At 40.4% G+C, this 26207-nt stretch overlaps 1 protein-coding gene and 1 long non-coding RNA gene across 2 annotated transcripts; both read left to right on the forward strand.

The window, feature by feature from the left end:
* Nucleotides 1–90: 90 nt before the first annotated feature.
* LOC110535657 (zinc finger protein OZF) lies at nt 91–16299 on the forward strand. Its single transcript, XM_021620788.2, has 2 exons — nt 91–375; nt 9826–16299. Exons 1-2 carry the CDS (start codon nt 180–182, stop codon nt 11112–11114), a joined length of 1485 nt encoding a protein of 494 aa, XP_021476463.1. The 5' UTR covers nt 91–179; the 3' UTR covers nt 11115–16299.
* A 3202-nt stretch (nt 16300–19501) lies between these two features.
* Nucleotides 19502–20630, forward strand: LOC110535658. The gene is made up of 3 exons (XR_002475288.2): nt 19502–19653; nt 20246–20305; nt 20408–20630. It is a non-coding gene; the product is annotated as an uncharacterized LOC110535658 (long non-coding RNA).
* Nucleotides 20631–26207: the final 5577 nt, after the last annotated feature.

The raw sequence follows: 26207 nt of genomic DNA on the forward strand, positions 1-26207 counted from the left end.
CTCCAGTACAGTAGGTGGGGGTGTAGGCAGTAGGCACCTTTCAGTTGGTTGCCATCCGCCAAACAAATTTAAGAAGAAGTCATTCTGTAAGACATTTCCTGTTTCTCGAGCACGGATCCGTAGTAATGTCAGCAAAATAACTACATTTTTTTTCTCCAGCCATCCATTTTCTCCCAAAAATGTCTAAACTACAACAGAACAATGTGTTTCTCAACGAAACATTAACAGCAGTTCCTTTGGAGATATCCGTGGTAGTTAAAAAAACGATCGCAGAGTACCAGGAAGAAATCTACCGTTTGAAACGAGCGAATGCACGTCTACGAAGACTGCTGGATTTGGTTTTCAAGCCAGAGATAAAGTTGCGTAGATTAGCAGGTATGTGACGTCTCTATTTGACATTCATTTTACATTGTCGCCTAATACAACCTTTTTAAAAAAGTATTCGGCAATCATAATTTATTCGAAAAACACTGCTTCCATCATTGGCCGCAATAAAGAAAGTTCGACAAAAAGAAAAATCCACCCCTGTCCAACGGAAACTTTTTTGTTGTTGTCGATCTTCAGAAAATGTCTCCTAAATCTGTTAGTTAACAATATACCTGTTGCGACATTGCTTTTTGTCGAATTACCCTGGGTCAATGGAAACCAGCCTACTGAGTACGGTTACATGCACTCAATGATGCCATTATTGTGAATAGTCCGTTTAATATAATAGTTTGATTTCAACGTTTAGGGCTACATGCTTTGCGAGAATAATATTAACACTTTATTAATCATTCGTCCCATATTTGTTAATGTTATAGTAAGATACTGCAGGAATGTCTACCAATGGCATGCCCATCTTTTTGTGAGACATTACACTTGTCACTCGAAAAGATTTAGAAAGTATTTATGAAGTAATAATAGCACTCACTTTAGATTAGGGACTGCAACAATACTTTACTGATGATTAGTAAATGGTTTATTAATGTGAGCGTAATGATTAATACATGGTTTACACATGTATAAATGGCATATATTATAGACATTTAAAATAAAGTGTTAGCAGAACGATTTCCCTAATCTTGTTTACATGGACACATCTGAAAACAGGGATTTTGATGAATGGACAAAATCAAAATAATCGTTCTACCACTGTGACCATGTTATTTTTGGGAAGCCCATGTGATTGAATTTGGACATAAAGTTTGTTTGTTTGAAAACTTCTCTACGATGCATACTTTTAAGTTTTTCTGAACTCACTTCACTTGCACATTTATTTTCTATATTATTTTTTTATTTAACCTTTTTTACTTGGCAAATCATAAGAGGGAGGCTTGCGCTGCTGTCGCATGCACACCTCTGTAACTCCAATTCAGCTGGTCCCAATCATTTGAAAGATTGCTCAGAAAACCTGATAATATGCGTATACTTACTTCTAATTATGACTTTACGCCGATTAAGATAAGCAGAGTAAGGTGTTTACATGAGGGCAATTCCACGGTTACGGAATTGCTCTGAGACTTAGATTTTTCACTTAAAATGTATGCCAAACACACACCATTGATTTCGAAGTTTAAGTGAAGTGGATTAACACCCGGTAAGATAATTTCATCATTGGTCCCTGATCTATTCTACACAGAAATGCATAATTATGGATACGAATGTCACATAGTAGAGTACAGTATAGTTTAGCACATTATAGTGTACTCAACTAGAGTGCTCTACTGTGTACTGTACTGAACTATACTCTACTTCTCTTCACTGTGCTCTACTGTACTGTAATGTCCAAACGTGTGAAACATAGACGTCTATGATTGATTCAGATTTGGTCCAGTCCGGACGTCTATGTTTGGACCAAATGAAGGCCAGTCCAGATGTCTGTTGACACTGAAATCAGGGCTGGTCCAGATCGAGAGAGAAAAAAAAAGATGTCTGTGGACGCTGAAACCAGGGCAGACTGACCAAATTTAGACTATTTTTCGATGTCCAGTGTCAACTGTGCTCAGTGGGTAAGGATGCTGGTTACAGTAAATGGAAAGAGAGAGGGCTCATGGGTAGGTGTCAGTAAGAGCTGTGAGAGGTGACATTAATAGGAGAGAGAGAGAGGCTAGAGGGAGGCGTTGTCCAGACTTTTCACAATCTTACATTGACTTTCAAATAAGAGAAAAAAATAGTTATCGGCTTAACATAACAGTATGCCAGTGGAAGGGAGAACAGTAGCAGGAGACCCAACTATGATTTAAAAAAATAGACTCTTAGCTTTCATGTGACAGACAATTTGACATGATCCTATGAACAGGTTAACGTTGGTGCTCATGTGTCCTTTTACAGAGAAATGACCATGACTAATGCCATACTCGGCCTACTGCCATAATCAGTTTAATATTGAATTATTAGTTTGCATGTGAACATAATCAATGAGCTTGCTGCACCTTTCTATTGGCACTTTTCATCAGCAAACTGCTCTAAATCAGAGATGCATCTAATGCAACAACAAAAAACAGCTCTAGCTTAAACTGACGGATTTTGATGGGGATTTCTTTAGTATTTTAAATTAGATTCAAATAGGTTCAACCGACTTCAAAAACGCTGGTCTCTGTATGTATAAATCAAGATGTGTTTGTTCATTATCTAAGGCACATGCAAAAGACGTAAGTACATGCAATGTACTTATGCGATGCATGCTTACTAACTGAAGTCTTGCAGGTGTTTACATGGTTTTGCGCATATGCCAGGCATTAGAAATTTCAAAGGCAGTACCAGCGCTCTAAACAGTTGGGTAAATAATACTTTCCTTTGGATATTTTGTCTCAAATTTCTACCTCACAGACAACCGGTTGAGTAAGTTCAAATGTAATAATGTATAAAGAATTGAATTCTATATGCAAAGCAACACCTTCAGGACTTAATTAATGAAATTCTTCTGGAGCGCATATATTATTGAAATTGAATGGCAGAAAGCTTGGTTGCTCCCTCACAAATTTTGTATATCAAATAAAGTAAAAGAAATTCACAAAAATCTTGCACAAAACATACCCTTACAATAACTTGGGTGGCGGCAGGTAGCCAACTTGGAGCTTTGGGCCAGTAACTGAAAGGTTGCTGGATCGAATCCGTGAGCTGACAAGGTAAAAATCTGGGCAAGGCAGTTAACCCACTGTTCCCTGGGCGCTGAAGATGTGGAGGTCGATTTAAGGCAGCACCCTCTCTGATTCAGAGACATTTCACATTCAACACATTTCAGTTGAAGTTGCACAACTGACTAGGTATCCCCTTTCCCCTAACTTGTTGTCTAAATTCATGGATTTAGAGGACATATGCCTTTTCTGTGATAAGGTAGGGGAAACTATTATACACATGTTTTATGAGTGTGACTGTGAAGTTATTTTGGAGCGAGTTAAGGAGAAGTTTATCTTAAGTTCCATGTATAATAGTCGTATCTTTATCAATGTTTATTATGAGTATTTCTGTAATTTGATGTGGCTCTCTGCAATATCAACGCATGTTTTAGAACTACTGAACGTAACTCGCCAATGTAAACTCAGATTTTTTTATATAAATATGAACTTATTCAAACAAAACATACATGTGTTGTGTAACATGAAGTCCAATGAGTGTCATCTGATGGAGATCAAAGGTTAGTGATTAATTTGATTTCTATTTCTGCCTTTTGTGACTCCTCTCTTTGGCTGGAAAAATTGCCGTTTTTTTCTGTGGCTTGGTGGTGACCTCGTTTGTGGTGCTTTCGCTGTAAATCCTTTTTGAAATCAGACACGGTGGCTGGATTAATGAGAATAGTATCTTTAAAATGGTGTAAAATACTTGTATGCTTGAGGATTTTTAATTTGGATTTTTAATTTGGATTTTTGATTTTTTGAATTTGGCGCCCTGCACTTTCACTGGCCGTTAATTTCTTCAATCTCTTTGGTAAATGTTATATACACAAAAACAAATATTTGAAATCTGTCCCCAAATGCAATATATTTCCACTTGAAATCTAATATTTAATAAAATCCCTAGAATTAGTCAATAACAAAAAAAAAACTGTATTCTTACAACTCTATCATAGATTTGTACAACTGTAACTCCTGGCCTTTATTTTGTTCATTTTAGGTACTTTAACTTTCGAAAGTCAATTCTTGTGATTTATTTTTAATGTTATTTTATGTTTCTACAGTGAATATAGACGTGTAGTGATGTCCTATGTTTGTATTGTATTTTTTTTTTTACCTTTATTTACAAGGCAAGTCAGTTAAGAATGGGCTGGCATATTCTACAGACAATGAACACGATTGCATTTTATCAAGGCTCAACCCTAGTTGAATAGAACTCTGCCCGTGAACCAAAGTGAGCGAAGTGAACCAAAGTGGGTGAGCGAAGCCCAAATCTATCCGAGCGCCCCCACTCTTTCCGAATACGGGGCTCTGCAAAGACACTTTTGTGAGTCAACACATACTCGTCCGCCAAAACCGCAGCTTCAGCGACATTCTTTACTTTCTGTTCGTTAATATACGTGGCAATACGATCAGGAATTGTATCCTTACATTGCTCTAACATAATTAGATCACACAGCCCTTGGAAAGTCACAACTGCAGAGGCGGAACACCAGCGATGAAACTGTAAAGATAATTGTCGCGCAAACTCAACATGAGTCTGTTTATCATCCCTTTTTAAAGTTCTAAATCGTTGGCGGTAAGCCTCAGGGACCAATCCATAAATCTGTAACACAGCTGTTTTAACCACTGTAGTGTACACTAAGAGCCGAATATGCTTCCTGCGCTTTACCAGTCAGCACACACTGCGACATTAAAGTGTGGTCAGAATCAGGCCAACTCCTAGCATCAGCAACATGTTCAAACAACGAAAAGAATGTCTCAGGGTCCTTTTCATGAAACTGAGGCAATAACCGTAAGTTCCCAACAATATCAAATGTGTCTGGGGCACGACCAAAAGAGGAACGACCCCTAGGTAAATCTGGATCACCTTCCCAGAACAAACTCTCCCCTGAGATCTTTCCTTCCCTAACTAACTCTATCCGTTCTTGTTGCAACTTGATTTTAGCACGCTCCATATCTTGTTTAAATGCCAATTCCTTTTCATACTTTACACGATCATGCTGTAGCTTCTCACGATCATGCTCTAGCTTCTCACGATCATGCTGCCGATCATGCTCTAGCTTCTCACGATCATGCTCCAGCTGTAACAGAAGCAGTTCTTTCTGCTGTTCAAAAAGAAGACTACTAGGACTAACCGATGGAATGGCCATTGTAACGTTATGGGGAAACGGCGAGTCCTCAGCAGAGGCTGGCCCAGTGGTAACTTCAAAAATACCCCTCTCCATCAGATTGGCCTTCAATATCCACCTAATAAAATTCTTTAGACGTTTATCACTAATTTCAACCTTGTAGTGTTCAGTGACCTTCACCAGCTGTTCTTTAGTACCTAATTCTAACAATTCCTCTGATGGAAAGCGAATGAACTCATCTACATAAGACGCCATAGTCACACACAAACAATTCTCACTCTTCCCCTCTGCTGAGCACACCAGACCACAACCCGAGAAATGACAATCACCCTGAGCACCACAGAAGAGAGATGAGATACTTGGAGCTTCCCCAAAACCTACAAAAACTCAACCCTAGTCTTCGTGCGGATTTGCGGTGGGAATTTACGCACTGTAGCCCGCTGGCAAGGAAAAACTCCCCAGCATGCTGGCAAATTCCACCAAGCCACGGATGTGCCCCCGAGACAACTGCTCAGTCCACAGACACCACACAAAAATAACAAAGATTAACCATGCCCAACATATTCCAAAAAATGAAACACGTCTCTAACCCTATCAGGGGAAAAAGGCTATAGTTCCGGGTAGCAAGTTCCACTACCCTACCCAAATATCCCACCGAGGTACACAGCCGATTACTCATCTCAGACTGACGTCCCAACAGAAAGTAGAACAAGAGTTTCCAGGCTAGGCAGGGCCTGGAAACTAACCATTATACTCTCTCCAAAGCTGCACACAAACCAAACAACAAAGGCAACCAATACTGAGCCTATCAAACTCAAACAAAATATGCAAACCAAACACGTACCACCACGGTCTCCCAAAACAATACGTTCAAATATCCCGGATGAGCTCCCACTTGTCACGAACCGGCTCAAAGCCCGTAACAAAAGGGAGACAACGTGGAGATAAGGAGTAACAAAACATATATTTATTGAATAAAGTAAACTAAGTACAATATACAATGGTGTGTGTAATAAGTAATCAGTAGTGTAAGTGAGTCTTTTGCATGAATGTGATAATGCAGGGTGTTGGAGGTGCCAAAGCAAACAATCAAAAGGCCACCAAGATACACAACACAATCTGTAACGGTGTCTGCATGGAGAGAGTCTCCTCCATGAATGGGGAATGAATGGGGAAGTGGTGTATCCTGGGAGACACCGGGCCCAGGTGTTTCCGATGTAGCTGACGACCCTCCCAACTCCGCCCACCAGCATCCTAATAAGGAAACAAGAACAAAGAGAGAATACGGCAGACAGAATGGGAGGGTTGTCACAATACCCAAGGAATATGGCTACCTACAGTGGGGCAAAAAAAGTATTTAGTCAGCCACCAATTGTGCAAGTTCTCCCACTTAAAAAGATGAGAGCCCTGTAATTTTCATCATAGGTACACTTCAACTATGACAGACAAAATGAGAGAAAAAATCACATTGTAGGACTTTTTATGAATTTATTTGCAAATTATGGTGGAAAATAAGTATTTGGTCAATAACAAAAGTTTATCTCAATACTTTGTTATATACCCTTTGTTGGCAATGACAGAGGTCAAACGTTTTCTGTAAGGCTTCACAAGGTTTTCACACATTGTTGCTGGTATTTTGGCCCATTCCTCCATGCAGATCTCCTCTAGAGCAGTGATGTTTTGGGGCTGTTGCTGGGCAACACAGACTTTCAACTCTCTCCAAAGATTTTCTATGGGGTTGAGATCTGGAGACTGGCTAGGCCACTCCAGGACCTTGAAATGCTTCTAACGAAGCCACTCCTTCATTGCCCGGGCGGTGTGTTTGGGATCATTGTCATGCTGAAAGACCCAGCCACGTTTCATCTTCAATGCCCTTGCTGATGGAAGGAGGTTTTCACTCAAAATTTCACGATACATGGCCCCATTCATTCTTTCCTTTACACGGATCAGTCGTCCTGGTCCCTTTGCAGAAAAACAGCCCCAAAGCATGATGTTTCCACCCCCATGCTTCACAGTAGGTATGGTGTTCTTTGGATGCAACTCAGCATTCTTTGTCCTCCAAACACGACGAGTTGAGTTTTTACCAAAAAGTTATATTTTGGTTTTATCTGACCATATGACATTCTCCCAATCTTCTTCTGGATCATCCAAATGCTCTCTAGCAAATTTCAGACAGGCCTGGACATGTACTGGCTTAAGCAGGGGGACACGTCTGGCACTGCAGATTTGAGTCCCTGGCGGTGGAGTGTGTTACTGATGGTAGGCTTTGTTACTTTGGTCCCAGCTCTCTGCAGGTCATTCACTAGGTCCCCCCGTGTGGTTCTGGGATTTTTGCTTGTGATAATTTTGACCGCACGGGGTGAGATCTTGCGTGGAGCCCCAGACCGAGGGAGATTATCAGTGGTCTTGTATGTCTTCCATTTCCTAATAATTGCTCCCACCAGTAGATTTCTTCAAACCAAGCTGCTTACCTATTGCAGATTCAGTCTTCCCAGCCTGGTGCAGGTCTACAATTTTGTTTCTGGTGTCCTTTGACAGCTCTTTGGTCTTGGCCATAGTGGAGTTTGGAGTGTGACTGTTTGAGGTTGTGGACAGGTGTCTTTTATACTGATAACAAGTTCAAACAGGTGCCATTAATACAGGTAACGAGTGGAGGACAGAGGAGCCTCTTAAAGAAGAAGTTACAGGTCTGTGAGAGACAGAAATCTTGCTTGTTTGTAGGTGACCAAATACTTATTTTCCACCATAATTTGCAAATAAATTCATTAAAAATCCTACAATGTGATTTCCTGGATTTTTTTTCTCATAGCCTGTTTCTGGTCTCAGGTTCAGGAATGGCTGAACCCTAGAAATAGTACTGTTAGGAGATCTGGAGAGACCGGGTCAGTCAATAACTAATATGCTAATACTCTTAGTAAAAGTATTTATCTTCAACACGCAATCTGTAGATTCGATTAGATAGATTGAAATTGTACGTTAAACATCATAGCATAGTTGAAAGATATGTGTTGTGTAGAAACACGAAGTGAGTGGCCAGCAGAGATGGATGGGATGGGCTGAGGGTTGGTATGTGGGAGTGGAGTGGCTGTGTGAGAGAGAGAATGATGGGACGGGCTGAGGGAAGCTGAGGGTTGGGATGTGGAATTGGAGACAAGTGGGAGTGGAGTGGCTATGTGAGAGAGAGAATGATGGGATGGGCTGAGGGTTGGGATGTGGAATTGGAGACAAGTGGGAGTGGAGTGGCTGTGTGAGAGAGAGAATGATGGGATGGGCTGAGGGAAGCTGAGGGTTGGGATGTGGAATTGGAGACAATGGGAGTGGAGTTGCTGTGTGAGAGAGAGAATGATGGGATGGGCTGAGAGAAGCTGAGGGTTGGGATGTGGAATTGGAGACAATGGGAGTGGAGTTGCTGTGTGAGAGAGAGAATGATGGTCAAGAGATAAAGGAGGAAAAAAAAGTCATAATAAAACATCAAAAAGTACATTTGAATGACACTAAGTGGCAGTATTTTTACAACTAATGCCGGATTGCCTGAGGCTGATGCCGTGCAGGTGTTTGAACACATGCATATACACACACTCTCATTCAAATAAATACATGTAATTGCCAGACATGCACACAAACATAAAGTAGGCATTGCTGTTATGATTTCAGTTGTCCTTGATGTCCTTTGCTTAATTATTTTTTTTTGCATTGTTGTTTTCTTCTGTCTTTTCCTTTTTTCTCTTTAGTTCATTCTCTTGGTTGTTGGTGCATTGGGGGCTTTTGGGGGTGGGGAATGGAATTAGTTGTATTTTTTTGGGGGGGGGGGGGGGGACTGTGGCAGGGGTCTCGAATGGGTGAGCTATTGGACAGCTATTGGAGAACTGTGGGGGGGATCTTGGAGGGTTCGGGTTTCACAAGATTGTGATCATGAAAAGGAAACTGACATATATTTTATATCACTATCTTGCACACGCACCCTCACACATAAGGATGCCTCTGTTGTGCAAAGACTGATGCATGTTTGATAGTGTCTTGATGCTGTATTGATTGTCCTTCATGTTCTAATACTTTAATGTTACCCCTTCCTTGTGTTTTTTGTAATAAAAAAATAAGGAAAAAAAAATAAGTTGTTTCCTATTTCAGTCACTTCTTTGCAAAGCTGTTCCCTATTTCAGTCACCTCTTAGGTCACGTTAGTGTGGGTAAAATCAAAAACGCCCTAAAGATTGACAAATATTGCATCCGATAAATGCATACTATAAAACACAGAAATGATCTGTATAGTATGTTCTTATAGTATATTCTTACCAGCGGTGGTCCTTACATGTGAGTGTTCAGCTCAAGCGACTCAAGTGTGACGTGTAATCCAGCATACGAACAAAACTTGTGGGAGTTGTAGTTCACATGACAATTTTTGCAACTTTTTGAGAACTTCAAGTAATATGCATCAGCTATAAGTAAATTAATTCACAAATCCGAATATAATTTTTAGATATATCTTAAATGACGTGTTTTTAATGAATTGGATGATCCAGACTTTGAAGCCCCATCGTATGCGTATAGTAGTCCTATTTGTGTTTTCATTTAAATGTCTTCCTTTCTCCTTCCCTCCAGACCTCCAGCAGCTCACTCTCACTGGAGAGGTTGTTAACCCTGAGCAACAGCACTATGAGCAGGAATGGAGCGCCAGTTTGGGGCCCGTGGAGTCTGATGCCGAAGAGTCTATATGGAACTCTATCAACATTACAACTGTAGAGAACCAAACAGAATTTGATGGTGAGCGCTACAGAGAGTCCGACTCAACCAGTGAATATCAGCCCCCATCTGAAGTAAATCCAGAGAGTGACAACGACGAAAGTGATCATGTAAAAGAGGATGAAGTGGAGAATAGAATACGACTGTCACGGTTAACTCCTCTTAAATCAAAGAGAGGAAGAGGACGGCCAAGGAAAGAAGCCAGGGAGTTGCCTGATCTGAACTGTGACTTGTGCGGAAAATGCTTTGCGACAGCGGGTGGTCTGAGAAGGCATCAACAAAATGTGCACGGTGAAGAGAGACCGAAAGCACGGCCAAAGAAAGGAAACCGTGAGTTGCCTGACCTGAAATGTGATGTGTGTGGAAAATGCTTGGCGACAGCACGTAGTCTGAAAAGGCATCGACAAAATCGCCATCTTGACGAGAGACCAAGAGGACGGCCAAGGAAAGAAACTAGTGAGTTGCCTAATCTGACATGTGACGTTTGCGGAAAATGCTTTGTGACAAGGCGTGGCCTACAAATGCATGGGAAAAATAGGCATAGTGAAGAGAGACCATACATGTGTGACATATGTGGACAAGGTTTCGTCCTGAACTGCTACCTGATCCGCCACATGAAGACTCACACGGAGGAGGGACAACATTGCTGTACCATATGTGGCAAATGTTTCAATCACAAGAATAACCTGAAAAATCATATGGGTACTCATACAGGGCCGGCTTTTAAATGTGATTTGTGTGGAAAATGCTTGACAACAAAAGGAAGTCTGAAACTCCATCAGCAAAATCACACTGGGGAGAAATCCTATCCGTGCAAAGAGTGTGAAAAATCATTCAGCATAAAGGCAAGCCTGATATTGCATATGAGGACTCATACAGGGGAGAAACCATTCCGGTGCAAAGAATGTGGCAAATGCTTCAGTGACAAGGGAACCCTTACAAAGCATATGATGACTCACACAGAGGAGAAACCACATCGCTGCAATGAATGTGGCAAATGCTTCAGTCTGAAGGGAAGCCTGACTGCGCATATGAAGGTTCATACAGGGGAGGGAGTTCAATGTCATTTGTGTGGAACTCACTTGAAGTTAGCATCAAGTCTGAAAAGACATCTGCGAACTCACAGAATAAGTATTCACAATGACTAAGAACAAGAAACAATGCCCCTTGTGTAAAATGAGTTAGATGGAAGAGACTAATAAGAGGACATACCACTCAAGTATGCTCTTGGTAAAAAAGTACACTCCGCAATCTTGGAATCTGTTCAATGGTCATTTCAATTCATATAACTTACTCATTGATTGTTGAACATTTTTATTTTGGGTGGAAAATGTATTTATTTAAATGTACTGTATTTAGGTACATTTTCCCATTCTAAATAAACTAATATGGCAGCTTATTGTGATAATTAAGTCTGCCACCAGTAGGAGTAGTAACACCAGTGATGGCAACACCAAGGATACATTTTAGATCAATGAGGAATTTCTGAAATTGAGGCCACAGATTTGAAAATCCAAGGTCATTAACCCTTTAAAAATAATACATGATTAATAATTTTTCCCTTAATGTAATTTCCAAGGTGTTCACACCAATTACAAAAACCTGAGGGGCACATGTTATATTGGTTAACAAAATTATTATTGATCTACAGTACCTTGTGGTGGTTAATTTCTGTATTATCAAATGAGGAGAGACAGACTTATCACACAAGTCAGAGTTATACTTCAACTGAATCTTTATTAGTGAGAGCTCTGTAATAGCGGTGGCTGGTCGACGAACCACCCTCAGATGATTCTTTGAGAGCCACGACACAAAGGCTACTGAAATCTTTTATAGCAAAGATCCACCCCCTAGTCTACATAACAAACAACATATGTGTGGAACGGGTCACAAGGTGAGACTTGATAAATGAGAATGGAGTATCCTGCAGCCAGATAGCATTTGCTAGAAATTCTGTTCTTATCGTTCAGTTTGGCCCCTAAGATGAGGCTCCCATCTCATTCCTGGTACTTTATAGCACAAAAACACCAACTCATTCTATGGCATAAATCAATTGTCAACTCCAGATACTCGCATCTCAAGTAAAACCTCTTCTTGACCACACGCCTGGACAAGTTCACTGAGGGGAGTGAGCCTCTAGGTCATACACTATCCCAGGATAGGTGCAACATCAGAGATGTCATACAATGGTTCCAGACACTACCCACAACACTACCCCACACATCTGTTGTCTCAAACCTTATCTCCCCCAAGGCCAAAGGAGGGAATGACTGGCGCACAGACATTGTAGAGACAACTAATTGGTTCCCCATCAATCACGCCATCCCTTCACATGGTTTAAGAATAGGTAAAGACACATTCACATATGAAGACAATGTTCCCTTCCTCTCCTCTTCTCTTTATGATGTTCTGCATAGCACCAGGGACATGTGAAAGACAAGTCTGACCTCTCCCCTCTGGGCCCCAGGTGACAGAGCCCCAGCTGAGGGAGGAAGTGCAACTGCCATCACCAGAGTCCGAACGGATACATTCTAATAACAAGCATATCATATAAGCATATGCAGATAAGACATCTTAATTATCTATGTTACCTAACTAATTCTGATTCTTCCGCCACGGCCTTCAGCAAGTATTCATACCCCTAGACTTTTTTTCACATTTTGTTGTGTTACAACTTAGAAAATGTATTAAATGTAACTTTTTTTGTCACACAATACCCCATAATGTCAAAGTGGATTTAAAAGCTGAAAATGTCTCGAGTCAATAAGTATTCAACCTCTTTGTTATGGCAAGCCTAAATACATTCAGGAGTAAAAATGGAAGCCTGTACAAAACAAAAGTATTCCAAAACATGCATCTTGTTTGCAACAAGGCACTAAAGAAATACTGCAAAAAATTTGGCAAGCAATTCACTTTTTGTCCTGAATACAAATGTTTATTTTTGAGCACATCCAATACAATACAGCACATTACTACCACGTTACTACCACTCTCCATATTTGCAAGCATAGTGGTGGATGCATAATGTTATGGATATAAATGTACTGAATGGAGCTAAGCACAGGCAAAACCTGGTCCAGTCTGCTTTCCACCTGACACTGGGAAATTAATTCACATTTCAGCAGAACAATAACCTAAAACACAAGGTCAAATCTAACCTGGAGTAGTTTGCCAAGAAGATAGTGAATGTTCTCGCATGGCTAAGTTCCAGTTTTGACAAATCTGCTTGAAAATCTATGGCAAGACCTGAAAATGATTGTCAAGCAATGATCCACAACCAATTTGACAGAGGTTTAAGAATCATTTTTGAAAGAAGTATTGGGCAAACAAACGTTGCACAATCCAGGTGTGGAAAGCTCTTAGAGACTTACCCAGAAAAACTGACAGCTGTAATCACTGCCAAAGGTGACTAACATGTATTGACTCAGGGGGTTGAATACTTATCGAATGAAGATATATTAGTGTTTTGTTTGTCATACTTTTTACATTAAAAAAAAATATGTATTATGTATTTAAATTTTTCTTCCCTTTGTCATTGAAGTATTTTGTGTAGATCTTTGACAAACAATGACAAGTAAATCAATTTTAATCCCACTTAATAACACAACAAAATGTGGAAAAAGTCAATGGGTGTGAATAGTTTCTGAAGGCACTATATATAAATATATTAAATACTTTGGTTTAATTTCTAGCATTCAAAATAATAGATATCTCTAAATCCCCCAAACATGTTACTACTGAGACTAGCCAAATTCTTTAAACAATGCATAATCCTATAGTTTTGCAGTATAAATGACTTGCATTGTGTTTTATCATTGATAAACAGTTCAATATAAACAAACACATGTATGATGTGTGACTATTTGTCATTTTAAAGTGTTTTTCATGGTTACAAAGGTGTAGGGTGCAAATGCCCAGGAATTCATTAATGACCCAACTTATGAATGCACAACTATCTTACGCTATCATATTCCAAAATATAAGGTATTATTACTCAGTCGTATAGAAACAACAAGAATGAAAACAAGCACTGAATAGCTTCCAAATATGTTAAAAACGATCGTGTGGATGTCAGTCTTTGTATCTATAGTGCTGCCTAGGTATTTGAGAGGAGCTAGCCAACATTCTTCTAGCCCCATCTCTCAGCTGTTTACTAAAACATGGAACGGGAACCACATTTTGTTGTTTTTTGAATTGCAGCTTTAAGGTGGGTATTAATATATTCCTAAACCTGCTGAACCAGGTAGTGAATCAAAGTTTGTCTGACATTTTAAGACCTATTAAGTAAGTGCAGTGTCAAGATGAAACCACATTCCGCAACATCGGTCGCGTAGAGCCAGCTACATTTGTCCATCTCAAACGCATGGGAAAGAAAGCCCTGAATAAAACCATTACAACTTTACAGAAGAGTCTCAAAGAGCTTCAAAAGCAATGCCATCTTGATGATATGGTTTGATGACTGGCTAGGTTATTTTCTTTTCGCAACCTATACAATCATGAGAATTATGACAATGGTTATGATATGATAATAACTATCTTGATGTTTAGTAATGTTATGATAATATACAGTATGCGATGATCAATGAAAATGTTGTTAAACTATGTACTGTACCTGGAACCCTGACTGAATATGAAATAATAGGGTCATTCTATATGAATTCAAAACACCTTTTTTACCACTTCCAATTTGATTTGAACAAAACTTTCCATACATGTTTGCCTTTGGTGGAAGTGGTCAGAAAGCTTTTTGGACCTGAATGCCAAAACATTCAGGAGATAGTGCTCAAAGGTAACCCATTTTGCCAACCCCACCCTACCATTGGTCAAGCCCTATGGCGCTATAAAGGCAGCATCACTCCTGTAAAACGTTTTTTTTTGTTTTTGTTCTACTCAGTGACCAGTTTATTAGGTACACCACCCCATTCACGAAAATGGTTCGCTCCTACAGACAGTGAGTCACGTGGACGTGGCTTGCTATATAAAACAGGCATCAAGGCATTCAGTTACTGTTTCGAGTGAATGCTAGAATGGGAAAAACTAGTGAGCTAAGGGACTTTGAGCGTGGTATGATCGTCGTTGCCAGGTGCGCTGGTTCCAGTATCTCAGAAACAGCTAGGCTTTTCACGTACAACAGTGCCTATGGATTACTGAAAATGGTGCGACAAACAGTTCTGTGGGTGAAAACAGCTCGTTGATGAGAGAGGTCGAAGGAGAATGGCAAGAATCGTGCAAGCTAACAGGCGGGCCACAACAGGCAATTAATGGCGCAGTACAACAGTGGTGTGCAGAAAGGCATCTCAGAATGTACAACTTGTCAGTCCTTGTCACGGATTGGCTATTGCAGCAGATGACCACACCAGTTTCCACTCCTATCAGCTAAAAACAAGAAGAAGGGGTTCCAGTGAGTACGCAATCAACAACACTGGGAAATAAAGGGGTGGAGAAACATTGCCTGTTCCATCGAATCCCGGTTCTTGTTGTGTCATGCTGATAGCAGAGTCAGGCTTTGGCATAAGCAGCATGAGTCCATGGCCCCATTCTGCCTGATGTCAACAGTACAGGCTGGTGGTGGTGTTGTAATGGTGTGGGGAATCATTTTCCTGGCACATGCTCACTCCCTAGATACCAATTGAGCAACGTGTATCTGAACATTGTTGCTGACCAGGTGCATCCCTTCATGGTTGCAGGGGGTCTCATCCGGTACTAGATGTGTACCTAAAAAAACTGTCCATTGAGTGTATATAATTATAAAATATTAAAGCCACCATGGCATTTTAAATCTGTCAAGCAAGTCAGATGGATGGTTGGTTTGGCAAGCTAGCTAACTGGGTAGCATGTTATGTTTTGATTTGAATGTTGAGGTTGAGCGGACAAGGCCAAAGCAAGGGTACAAGCAGAGATGGCAGAGGTATGCGCAAATGCTCGGGAAGGCTACTTTGGACTACCGCTGAGCCTTCCACTGCCAGGGCATCACCCAAGTGTGTGCTAAGTGATCAGTGGTGGTTGAGGAGTAGCTAGCTACCTACCGGCTACAGAGACCAGACTTTGCACTGTGTAACGGCTCTGGACAACAGTCATCATTGCTTCAAGACCAGACCCCTGCCTATGACTGTGATGCATCCGCTCTCTCCCTCCTCACATGGACATTTCCCTTACAAAAAAACTCACCTGAAATGAAATGATAACATGTGTTTCAAATGTGATCGCATGTGATCGCATGTGAAGTTAATGTAATAGCGTGACAACATGTAAAAGCAACATGTGATAACATGAAACTACACATGTAAAAACATGATCTCATGCTAAATAAATGTGACAACATGGGATGCAAAATTACAACCATCTGAGTTCGTTTTTCACATGTGGAAGTGCAAATTTGATTTTCACAGAAATTCCACACCCCACTGGGCACACCACATCACTTAAATGTGCATAATTGGGTAATATTTGGTTAAGACGTTGATCGATGAGAGATTGCAACCTATATTCACCCACTCGAAAAGACAGCCAAAAGTTAGTTGAATTTCCAATGTCATCACTATGCTTTCAACCATCTAAAAGCACAACCAAATTCCAATGGAAAAACAATGTGTGATTTTTTGGTTTATACAACAGATATTATGACTGTGCTTCATCTAATAGCAGAACCAAATGACCTGGATTGCAGTTGAGATTGCATTAAAAGTAACCTTGAACATGCACACTTTATATAATTACATAAGAAGACATAAAACATGTGGTCATGGATGTTGTTACTCATTTGAAGGTTGAATGTTACATTCATTTGTAAGACAGCCTTAACTTTATGCTATTTAATGTATTACAAAAGTAATATTGAATTGTGTTTGGTTGTCAACACAACCAAATATCAACAATTAATAAAAGGAGATGTATCTTCTGCTTGGATAGATCCATCTGTGCCACTGACTTAGTCTGGCTTTAATTCCAGTTTGTCTACAAATGAATAATTGATATGTTGGAATTCATGTCTCTATCTCAACCAAACATCTAAGTTAAAAGAATAGCACTACATCAAATCTAATTGTAAGGACCGACGCCGGAGATGAGAAGCAGGTACATGGAGTCAACATTTAATCAGGAACATACAGGTAACAAGACAGGCACAGCGTCAGAACACGTGTAAACAAGGACATACGACAATCAATGCTGAAGCAGGGAACAGAGCGGGGAACCAGACATATAGGGAAGGTCATGACAGAGGTGATAGAGTCCAGGTGAGTCCAATAATCGCTGACGCGAGGGACGGTGGAAAGGCGGGTGTGCGTAATGATGGAGGCAGGAGTGCGCAATGCTGGGGAGCGCCAGGGGGGAAGAGCGGGAGCAGGCGTGACACTTTTTTTTAATAAAGTTTGATTTAGTCCTATTTAACTTAGATTTTTTGTTGAGATTGAGACGAATCCAACATATTAATGATTAACTTGAATCCCAGCGGAGAGAGGGGAGCCGGCCAGGCAAAGACAGCAAGGGTGTCGGTTCACCTTCGCACCCCTGAGCCAGACCACTCAATCATAGGACCTACTGAAGAGATGAGTCTTCAGTAAAGACTTAAAGGTTGAGTCTGCGTCTGTCACATGGATAGGCAGACCATTCCATAAAAATGGAGCTCTATAGGAGAAAGCCCTGCCTCCAGCTGGGACAATAAGGAGCCCTGAGTCTTGTGACCGTAGAGTACGTGTAGGTATGTACGGCAGGACCAAATGGGAGAGATAGGTTGGAGCAAGCCCATGTAAAAAATGTTTTAGGTTAGCTGTAAAACCTTGAAATCAGCCCTAGCCTTATTAACAGGAAGCCAGCGCTGGCTAGCACTGAAGTGATATGATCACATTTTGGGGTTCTAGTCAAGATTCTAACAGTCTTTAACATTCTTATAGATTTTTCATTCTCATTGAAAGCAAGTCTAAGAAGCGCTAGATATGTTCTATGTGCGCTATTTCTATGCTTCCTGGTTTTAAGTTTTGTTTGTGGATCTTTTCATTTCGGTTCTGTACACGAACCTCAAACAGCTGAAACTACAATGTTTTTGATTATGGAAAAGATATTTCCCAGCAGTTTAGATGGTACAATAATTCTCAACACAATGACTACTTGTTTTGTTACATAAACTGAAGGCTAACTATTATGATTAGAGCAACCAGGAATTGGCAGAGCGATTTTGGCATAGTGCATCTTTAATACACTGAACAAAAATATAAACGCAACATGTAAAGTGTTGGTCCCATGGTTCATGAGCTGAAATAAAAGACCTCAGAAGTTTTCCATACGCACAAAAAGCGTATTTTTCTAAAATGTTGCGCACAAATTTGTTTACATCCCTGTTAGTGAGCACTTCTCCTTAGCCAAAATAATCCATCCACCTGAGAGGTGTGGCATATCAAGAAGCTGATTAAACAGCATGAATATTTGGCACAGCGGTCTTAGGCACTGCATCACTACAGATCCGGGTTCGATCCCGGGCCGTGTCGCAGCCGGCCGTGACCGGGAGACCCATGAGGCGACACACAATTGGCCTAGCGTCGTCCAGGATAGGGGAGGGCTTGGCCAGCAGGGATGTCCTTGTCCCATCGCGCTCTAGCGACTCCTGTAGTGGTCCAGGCGCAGTGCACACTGACACGGCTTCCGGGTTAAGCAAGCAGTGTGTCAAGAAGCAGTCCGGCTTGGCAGGGTCGTGTTTCGGAGGATTTATTGCTCTGGACCTTCGCCGGTCCCGAGTCCGTACGGGAGTTGCAGTGATGGAACAAGACTGTAACTACCAATTGGATATTACGACATTGGGGGTAAAAAGTACCAACAATTAAAAAGACAGCATGATCATTACACAGGTGCACCTTGTGCAGGCCACTCTAAAAATGTGCAATTTTGTCACACAACACAATACCACAGATGTCTCATGTTTTGAGGGAGCGTGTAATTAGCATGTTGACTGCAGGAATGTCCACCAGAACTATTGCCAGAGAATATTATGTTAATTTTTCTACCATAAACCGCCTTTGTCGTTTTAGAGAATTTGTCAGCACGTCCAACCGGCCTCACAACCACAGACTGCGTGTGTGGACGAATACCCAATGGTGGTGGTGGGGTTATGGTATGGGCAGGCATGAACTACGGACAACGAACACAATTGTGTTTTATCGATGGCAATTTGAATGCACAGAGATACCGTGACGAGATCCCGAGGCCCACTTTACATGTTGCGTTTTATATTTTTGTTCAGTGTAATTTTTCCTCTGTGCAGAATCATCATCTGCACTGTCATTTGTGATAAATGATCAAATAAATGTAATCATTTTAGGGGGGACATTACAAACTCAGAACTATTCCATGGGGCAGTGATTCAATTAACTGAGATTAAGTTGTGATGGCTACTTAAATGTAAGGACAAAGCCAAAATATAGAAAGATGGCAGTGTATGCCAATGTGCTTATGCTATGTCCAATGGAACTATTGGATGTGGAAGTCACTTTCACCATCATTGATGTAAAGGGTCAAAATTGACAGCCCATTTTGAACACGCCCTCTATGGGCCATGTGACATCCCCATTGCTATAAAACTGAAAAGTGCTGTGGTCTCTCTGAATAAAGCACAAAGTGAAGATGAGAGGAATAATACTACTCAGTCTCCTGGCTGTTGTCTTGGCTCTGCCTAAACCTCAACAAACTAAACAGCGGGTAAGAAATAATTTTCTTTGAGTGAATACTAATATAGGCTGATAGAACTCCTATAGGAACTCCTTATAGAACTTTGATTTTTTTTTGACTGTTTTGAATAAATTCTCATACAATAATCCTCTTAGATCATTTTGATCAAATAAACTCGGGAGTGAATGGAGTCAACACTTTTTGAACACCGAGTTCCTATGTTTAGTTGCTTCATTCATCAAGCTACTTCAGTAAAGATCATAATGGACACTGCAAAAATGGAAACGTCATAAATTATATAATTTGGGATTATGGAGAGGATAAAGGCATAATTTCATCTCATAAAATGTTCAATGGGTTTTGTTAGAGAACACAGCAAAGTGTATTTGGAGTTGTTTAATATTTAATATTTGCTTTGTCTGGTGTCAATGGCCTTCCTGAAACAGGGTAAACACACAGTTACGGGAATTCATACTCTTATACAAATAAAAATCAGTGGTTCATGGGTGTTGATTAACCCTAGTCAAAGGAGCTATGTTTACCACGTTGTGTTATTTAAAATACAACGACACTGATAAGTGATGAATGGGCTAATATTAATATTTATAATACATTATTTCAGTGGCCAAAAGGTTCCAGGTTTCCCCTTGAAAATGTAGATGGGTTTGGAGAACAGGAACAAGTGAGTAACTTTTTGGTGTGTGTGAGTGTAACTATGCATTGTAGATTAAAGGACTTGACATTTGTGTTTTTATATTTACGACTGTCACATATTTTACTCCAGGAGACGTCCCAGGGTTTGGTATACACAGGTACTCAGCCCATTATGGAGCCCACTCCTAGACCCTTTGCAAACACGGAGAAGACAACCCTATCAGCAGCTGTAAATGCTTTAATATCAGCAGTTGTAAACGCTATTCAGAGTTTGGGAGATTATTAAAGGACTGTGTTGCTGGTTTGAGTTGGGTCTATCATGGTGGTGTGTCCAATAAACCAGTGGTGTTCAACTTGTGGTCTGCAAATTATTACTTTTATTGTTTCTCTATTGTTTCTCTTCCAGAAATAGTATATTATAATTATTGGTCCCAGTGTCCTTTAGCAGTAATTTATACTTGCATGTGAATCCTTTATCTAATTACTTTTTTACAACAAAGATGACATTTTTAGTAAAGCAATGACCCGTTGGAACCGAAACTTGGGATCGACATTTAGCCTACAAAAGGTTTAAACTTTTGGTCCAGTAGAAGATTCGAACCGTGCAATTAGTGATAATATAATACAGTGCACTGGCTGGCTGGCTCATGTGTGTGTTAGGTGTGCGTGGGTCTGGGAGGAGGGGTGTGTGTGTGTGGCAATGCACTGCCATTAGGGACGCACATTGTTGGCAGTGCTTGCTAGGACCTGTAGTGCAGCGCGGATTTGGCCTGCGGGCCTTGTGTTTGACACGTGAACTACACCCTCTGTCAATTCATGATAAGGGGACAATGGCTCCTGATAGACAGGGTTGTCCCATTAGTTCTCTTATATACTGCTTACACAGCCAAGTTATATTTGCATGATTCAGCTTATTATTCATAATGAATTCATCATTAACTTTTGGTTCATGCATGTGACCGACCAATACTGGTTCATGCATGTGACAGACCAATACCTTACGAGGCTTCTCCTCTCTTAGCTGAGACCTTGGAACTGAGATATTCTTTCGTTCTCAAAACAAGGTTCTGGGTGTACTGCCAAATTGCAGATACTGATAGTGAGGATTCATTCAATCAGTCACTTGCATGAACATTGGTTATTCGAAAAGCACAAACATAGAACACAGAAATTGGTTATTAGAAAAGCACAAACATAAAATGTTTCATCACAAGATCTTTGGCAGGGGTGTCAAACTGAAAAAACACAACAAATTCACGGGCCAGACAGACTGTTTTTAGAAAAAAAACTTGCATACATCTGTGACCCAAATGGACTGTTTTTATTTTGTACTTTTGTACATAGGATGCTGTATATAGCATTTTAACATATTAAAAGAAAAAAGAGATAGGGTAAATCATGTTTGTCCAGCCCTAATGCGAGCGCATCAGGCTGTCATTTCTTAAAAAAGGTGACTCAAATGTTGATTCATTTATACTCATTTATACTCCCTTGTGTATCCTATTGTCCTTCTGATGTAATTTATAATGAAATCCTTTACCTTAGAACTTTTTGATTTTCTGTAGGCTTCAGCAATTAGGTTGGAACCGTATGGACATTTGTGCTACAACACATTTAAACATTCGGTCTGGTAGAAGATCCGGTCACTGCCATTACTGATGATATGATACAGTACACTGGCTTACATGTGTGTGTGTGTGTGTGGTTCTGGGAGGAGGGATGTGTGTATGGCAATATGCACTGCCGTTTGGCGTGCAGCACATTTGAAATGCTTGCTGTAACTTGATGTGCAGCGCATCGTGGGCATATTTATGGGGTTGATCAGAAGGTCAGCTTTACATCAGACCAAGAATAGTTATCACCACTTCTACATTATAAGATAAATAATTTTATCTCAGCCACCAGGGTGGTGAAAGTGCATGGTATTGAGCTTGGAACTCCTTTCCAATAAATATTGAGGGTCTTATGCTGGTGACATGATGATCGATGCTTGGCTGCCATTTGACAACTAAAAATGATCTCGCTCTTTTGTCCATAATAATCTCATCATGTAGGCTATACCCACACGGTACCTGTAAACTGTTGGCTAGAGCACATTTGCCAATCCAGTGTGCACATTTACTATACAACTCAACACTTTTAGTGTCAAAACCATCAGTAGAGTTGAAAATCAGATGGAAACGTATTTTTTATTCAGTACATGGAAATGAAATATGCAAAGGTTATTTTTATGTACATTACGTCATTGCGCACAGCCTTCAATCCGCAACAAGTCAACTTAATGGAAACACCTCTGGTGGGAAAACACGCAAATATTTTTTATGCGGATTTTAGAATATTAGCATTAAAAAAAACATCTGTGGCCAAATGGATGGAAACCTAGCTATTGTAAGGACTTGTATTCAGCTATGAGATCAGTCTATGGCAACGTTTCCTAAACTCAGTCCTCAGCACCCCAAGGGGTGCACATTTTGGTTTTGCCCTAACACTACACAGCTGATTCAAATAATCAAATATTCATCAAGCTTTGACAATTTGAATCAGCTCTGTCGTGTTTGGGAAACTCTGGTCTATGGGGTTGATCAGAAGGTCAGCAATCAGTCATCTTTACATCAGACCAAAAATACTTTCTACATTAGAAGACACATCATTTTATCTCTGCCACCAAACTTCTATCATTCACACCTTTGACGTCATTCACCAGCACAGCAAACGTTGCAAGAACCTTCAAGGCCAGTTGGGTAGAAAAGTGGAAAGAGAACATTTGATTTTCATATACATATTATCAGGCGTCAGTCCAATATTTCTGTGTGTCTAAAGAGGTTGAAAGCAGACAATGTAATGGTAACATTGTAATGGTAACATTTTCACATAAATAATCTACTAAATTGTAATGCATTAAGGTAACTCAGATTTTTTGTAATGATCAGGTGGACATAATCAATCAGGAAGATATATATGAGACTGGTTTATAGGAACTCAACGCGTCAGAACAGGGATGGGCAAAATGGCCTAAAAAATCATATCTAGATTTCTCTCATTTACGGGCGATTCACGTTATACCAGTCAAAAGTTTGGACACACCTATTAATTGAAGGGTTTAACTTTGTTTACTATATTCTACATTGTAGAATAATAGTGAAGACATCAGAATTATGAAATAACACATATGGAATCATGTAGTAACCAAAAAAGTGTTAAACAAATCAAAATATATTTTATATTTAAGATTCTTCAAAGTAGGCACCCTTTGCCTTGATGACAACTTTGCACACTCTTGGCAGTCTCTCAACCAGCTTCACCTGGAATGCTTTTCCAAAGGTCTTGAAGGAGTTCCAAAATAGGCTGAGGTCGGTGATTGTGGAGGCCAGGTCATCTGATGCAACATTCCATCACTCTCCTTCTTGGTCAAGTAGCCCTTACACAGCCTGGAGGTGTGTTGGGTCGTTGTCTTGTTGAAAAACATATGATAGTGGGACTAAGCGCAAACCAGATGGGATGGTGTATTGCTGCAGAATGCTGTGGTAGCCATGCTGGTTAAGTGTGTCTTTAGTAGTGGTTTCTTTGCAGTAATTCGACCATGAAGGCCTGATTCACGCCGGCTTCTCTGAACAGTTGATGTTGAGATGTGTTTGTTTCTTGAACTCTGTCAAGTATTTATTTTTACACCCAATTTCGTGGTATCCAGTCTTATCTCCCATACGTACTCGGGAGAGGCGAAGGTCGAGAGCCGTGCGTCCTCGGAAACACAACCCAACAAAGCCGCACTGCTTCTTTTGACACAATGCCCACTTAACCCGGAAGACAGCCGCACCAATGTGTCGGAGGAAACACCGTACACCTGGCGACCGCCACAGGAGTCGCTAGTGTGCGATGGGACAAGGACATCCATGCTGGCCAAGCCCTCCCCTAACCTGGAAGACGCTGGGCCAATTGTGCACCGCCCCACGGCCCCAGTCGCGGCCGGCTGCAACAGAGCCTGGACTTGAACCCAAAATCAGCTAGCACTGCGCCACTCAGGAGGCCTGGGCTGCAAATTCTGAGGCTGGTATCTCTAATGAACTCCTGTGGCTGTCCTCATGAGACAGTTTCATCATAGCGCTTGATGTTTTTTTGCGACTGCACTTGAAGAAACTTTCAAAGTTCATGAAATTGTCCCGATTGACTGACCTTCATGTCTTACAGTTTTTAAAAATATATATTTTTTAACCAGGCAAGTCACTTAAGAACTTTTTATTTTCAATGATGGCCTAGGAACAGTGGGTTAACTGCCTGTTCAGGGACAGAATGACAGATTTGTACCTTGTCAGCTCAGGGGTTTGAACTTGCAACCTTCCGGTTACTAGTCCAACACTCTAACCACTAGGCTACTCTGACATTTGCTTACACATGATTTCTGAAACTATGGCTCCTTTTCTCTAGACTCTACACACAAAATCTCAAAACGTCACACATCTCTTGCAAAACCAAACACTTAATTCAAAACTATTTTAGCTCTTCTCAAAATTGTGTTTTTGCATCAAAACTCTACACACAAACCAAATTATTAGCTCTTATACACAGATGTGACAAATGTAAAGCACTACTATCCTGTGTCTTTTGCATGTTCAGTGTGCAGTGGAGTCCACGGCAGCTTGTCATAGCACTCACACATACATGTATGTGCACAAATATATACAGTATGTATGCCTATTTAGTATATATTTACACTATAAACAGAAATGCAAAGTGTTGTTACTATAAAGAAAAACACAATTAGACTGCATCCTGTCACCTATTTGGGTCTGGCCACAGCACCTCATCAACATCACAAGCGATGTTCTCTCTGGCTAAACAGCAGGGGAAGTAGCGTCTGGAGTGGCGTATCCAGCCCTGTCATGCCCCATCGTCGATGTCACCACAGGCCTCCTCCTTGTCCTCGTCCCCCTCTTACTCTCTCTCCTCTTCCTTTAACTCTCGCTAAAATTGGCCTTCAATGTTGTCCACACCAAGAAAGTCAACCTGAAGCCTTTCTTCTAGGTGAAGAAATTAGCTAGAAGTGCTTTCACACGTGAGCACTGGGTGTAGGTAATCGGTAAATGAGTGTGGCATTTTGAATGGCAGTGTTTTCCAAACGAAGCACAAGACCTGTTAGTTTTGAATGATGTGTCTAATGTAGAGAACTGTGTTAAGTGTTTTGAAAAAAGTGTTTTACAATTGCAAACTGAGTGTAAAGCAGATAATGGGCTTGCAGTTTTGCAGACTTGGTCTGAAGATTAGGTACATGAGTTAATGGTTTCACTGAGTGTGACTCAACTACACCTTTTAGTGTGTAAGCGATTGTAAAACACTGTGAAGTAATGATGGACTGTCGTTTCTCTTTGCTTATTTGAGCTGTTCTTGTCATAATATGGACTTAGTCCTATTTGGTAATAGACCATCTTCTGTATACCACCCCTACCTTGTCACAACACAACTGATTGGCTCAAACGCATTAAAAAGAAAATAAATTCCACAAATTAACTTTTAACAAGGCACACCTGTTAATTGAAATGCCTTCCAGGTGAAGTTGGTTGAGAGAATGCCAAGAGTGTGCAAAGCTGTCATCAAAGCAAAGGGTGGCTACTTTGAACAATCTCAAAAATAAAATATATTTTGATTTGTTTAACACTTTTTTGGTTACTACATGATTCCATATGTGTTATTTCATAGTTTTGATGTCTTCACTATTAGTCTACAATGTAGAATAGTAAAAAAATAAAGAAAAACCCTTGAATGAGTAGGTGTGTCCAAACATTTTACTGGTACTGTATATCTACATTTTAGAAATATGTTTTCTCTAAATAAGCTGTGTTGCACAATTAAATGTCAATACACCGCATTTCAAAATTTCAGGAACATTGAAATTAATTCAGGGCTTGTAAAAATGACACTGAGTGTACAAAACATGC

The sequence above is a fragment of the Oncorhynchus mykiss genome, chromosome 11 (genome assembly GCF_013265735.2).
Source record: "Oncorhynchus mykiss isolate Arlee chromosome 11, USDA_OmykA_1.1, whole genome shotgun sequence".
Classification (NCBI taxonomy): domain Eukaryota; kingdom Metazoa; phylum Chordata; class Actinopteri; order Salmoniformes; family Salmonidae; genus Oncorhynchus; species Oncorhynchus mykiss.

What these genes read in the sequence shown, in the direction of transcription:
- LOC110535657 (XM_021620788.2), top strand. Translation starts at nt 180, where the DNA reads ATGTCTAAACTACAACAGAACAATGTGTTTCTCAACGAAACATTAACA. An exon ending in AAAGTTGCGTAGATTAGCAG is followed by an intron (nt 376 to 9,825) that starts GTATGTGACGTC and finishes CCTTCCCTCCAG; the next exon opens with ACCTCCAGCAGCTCACTCTC.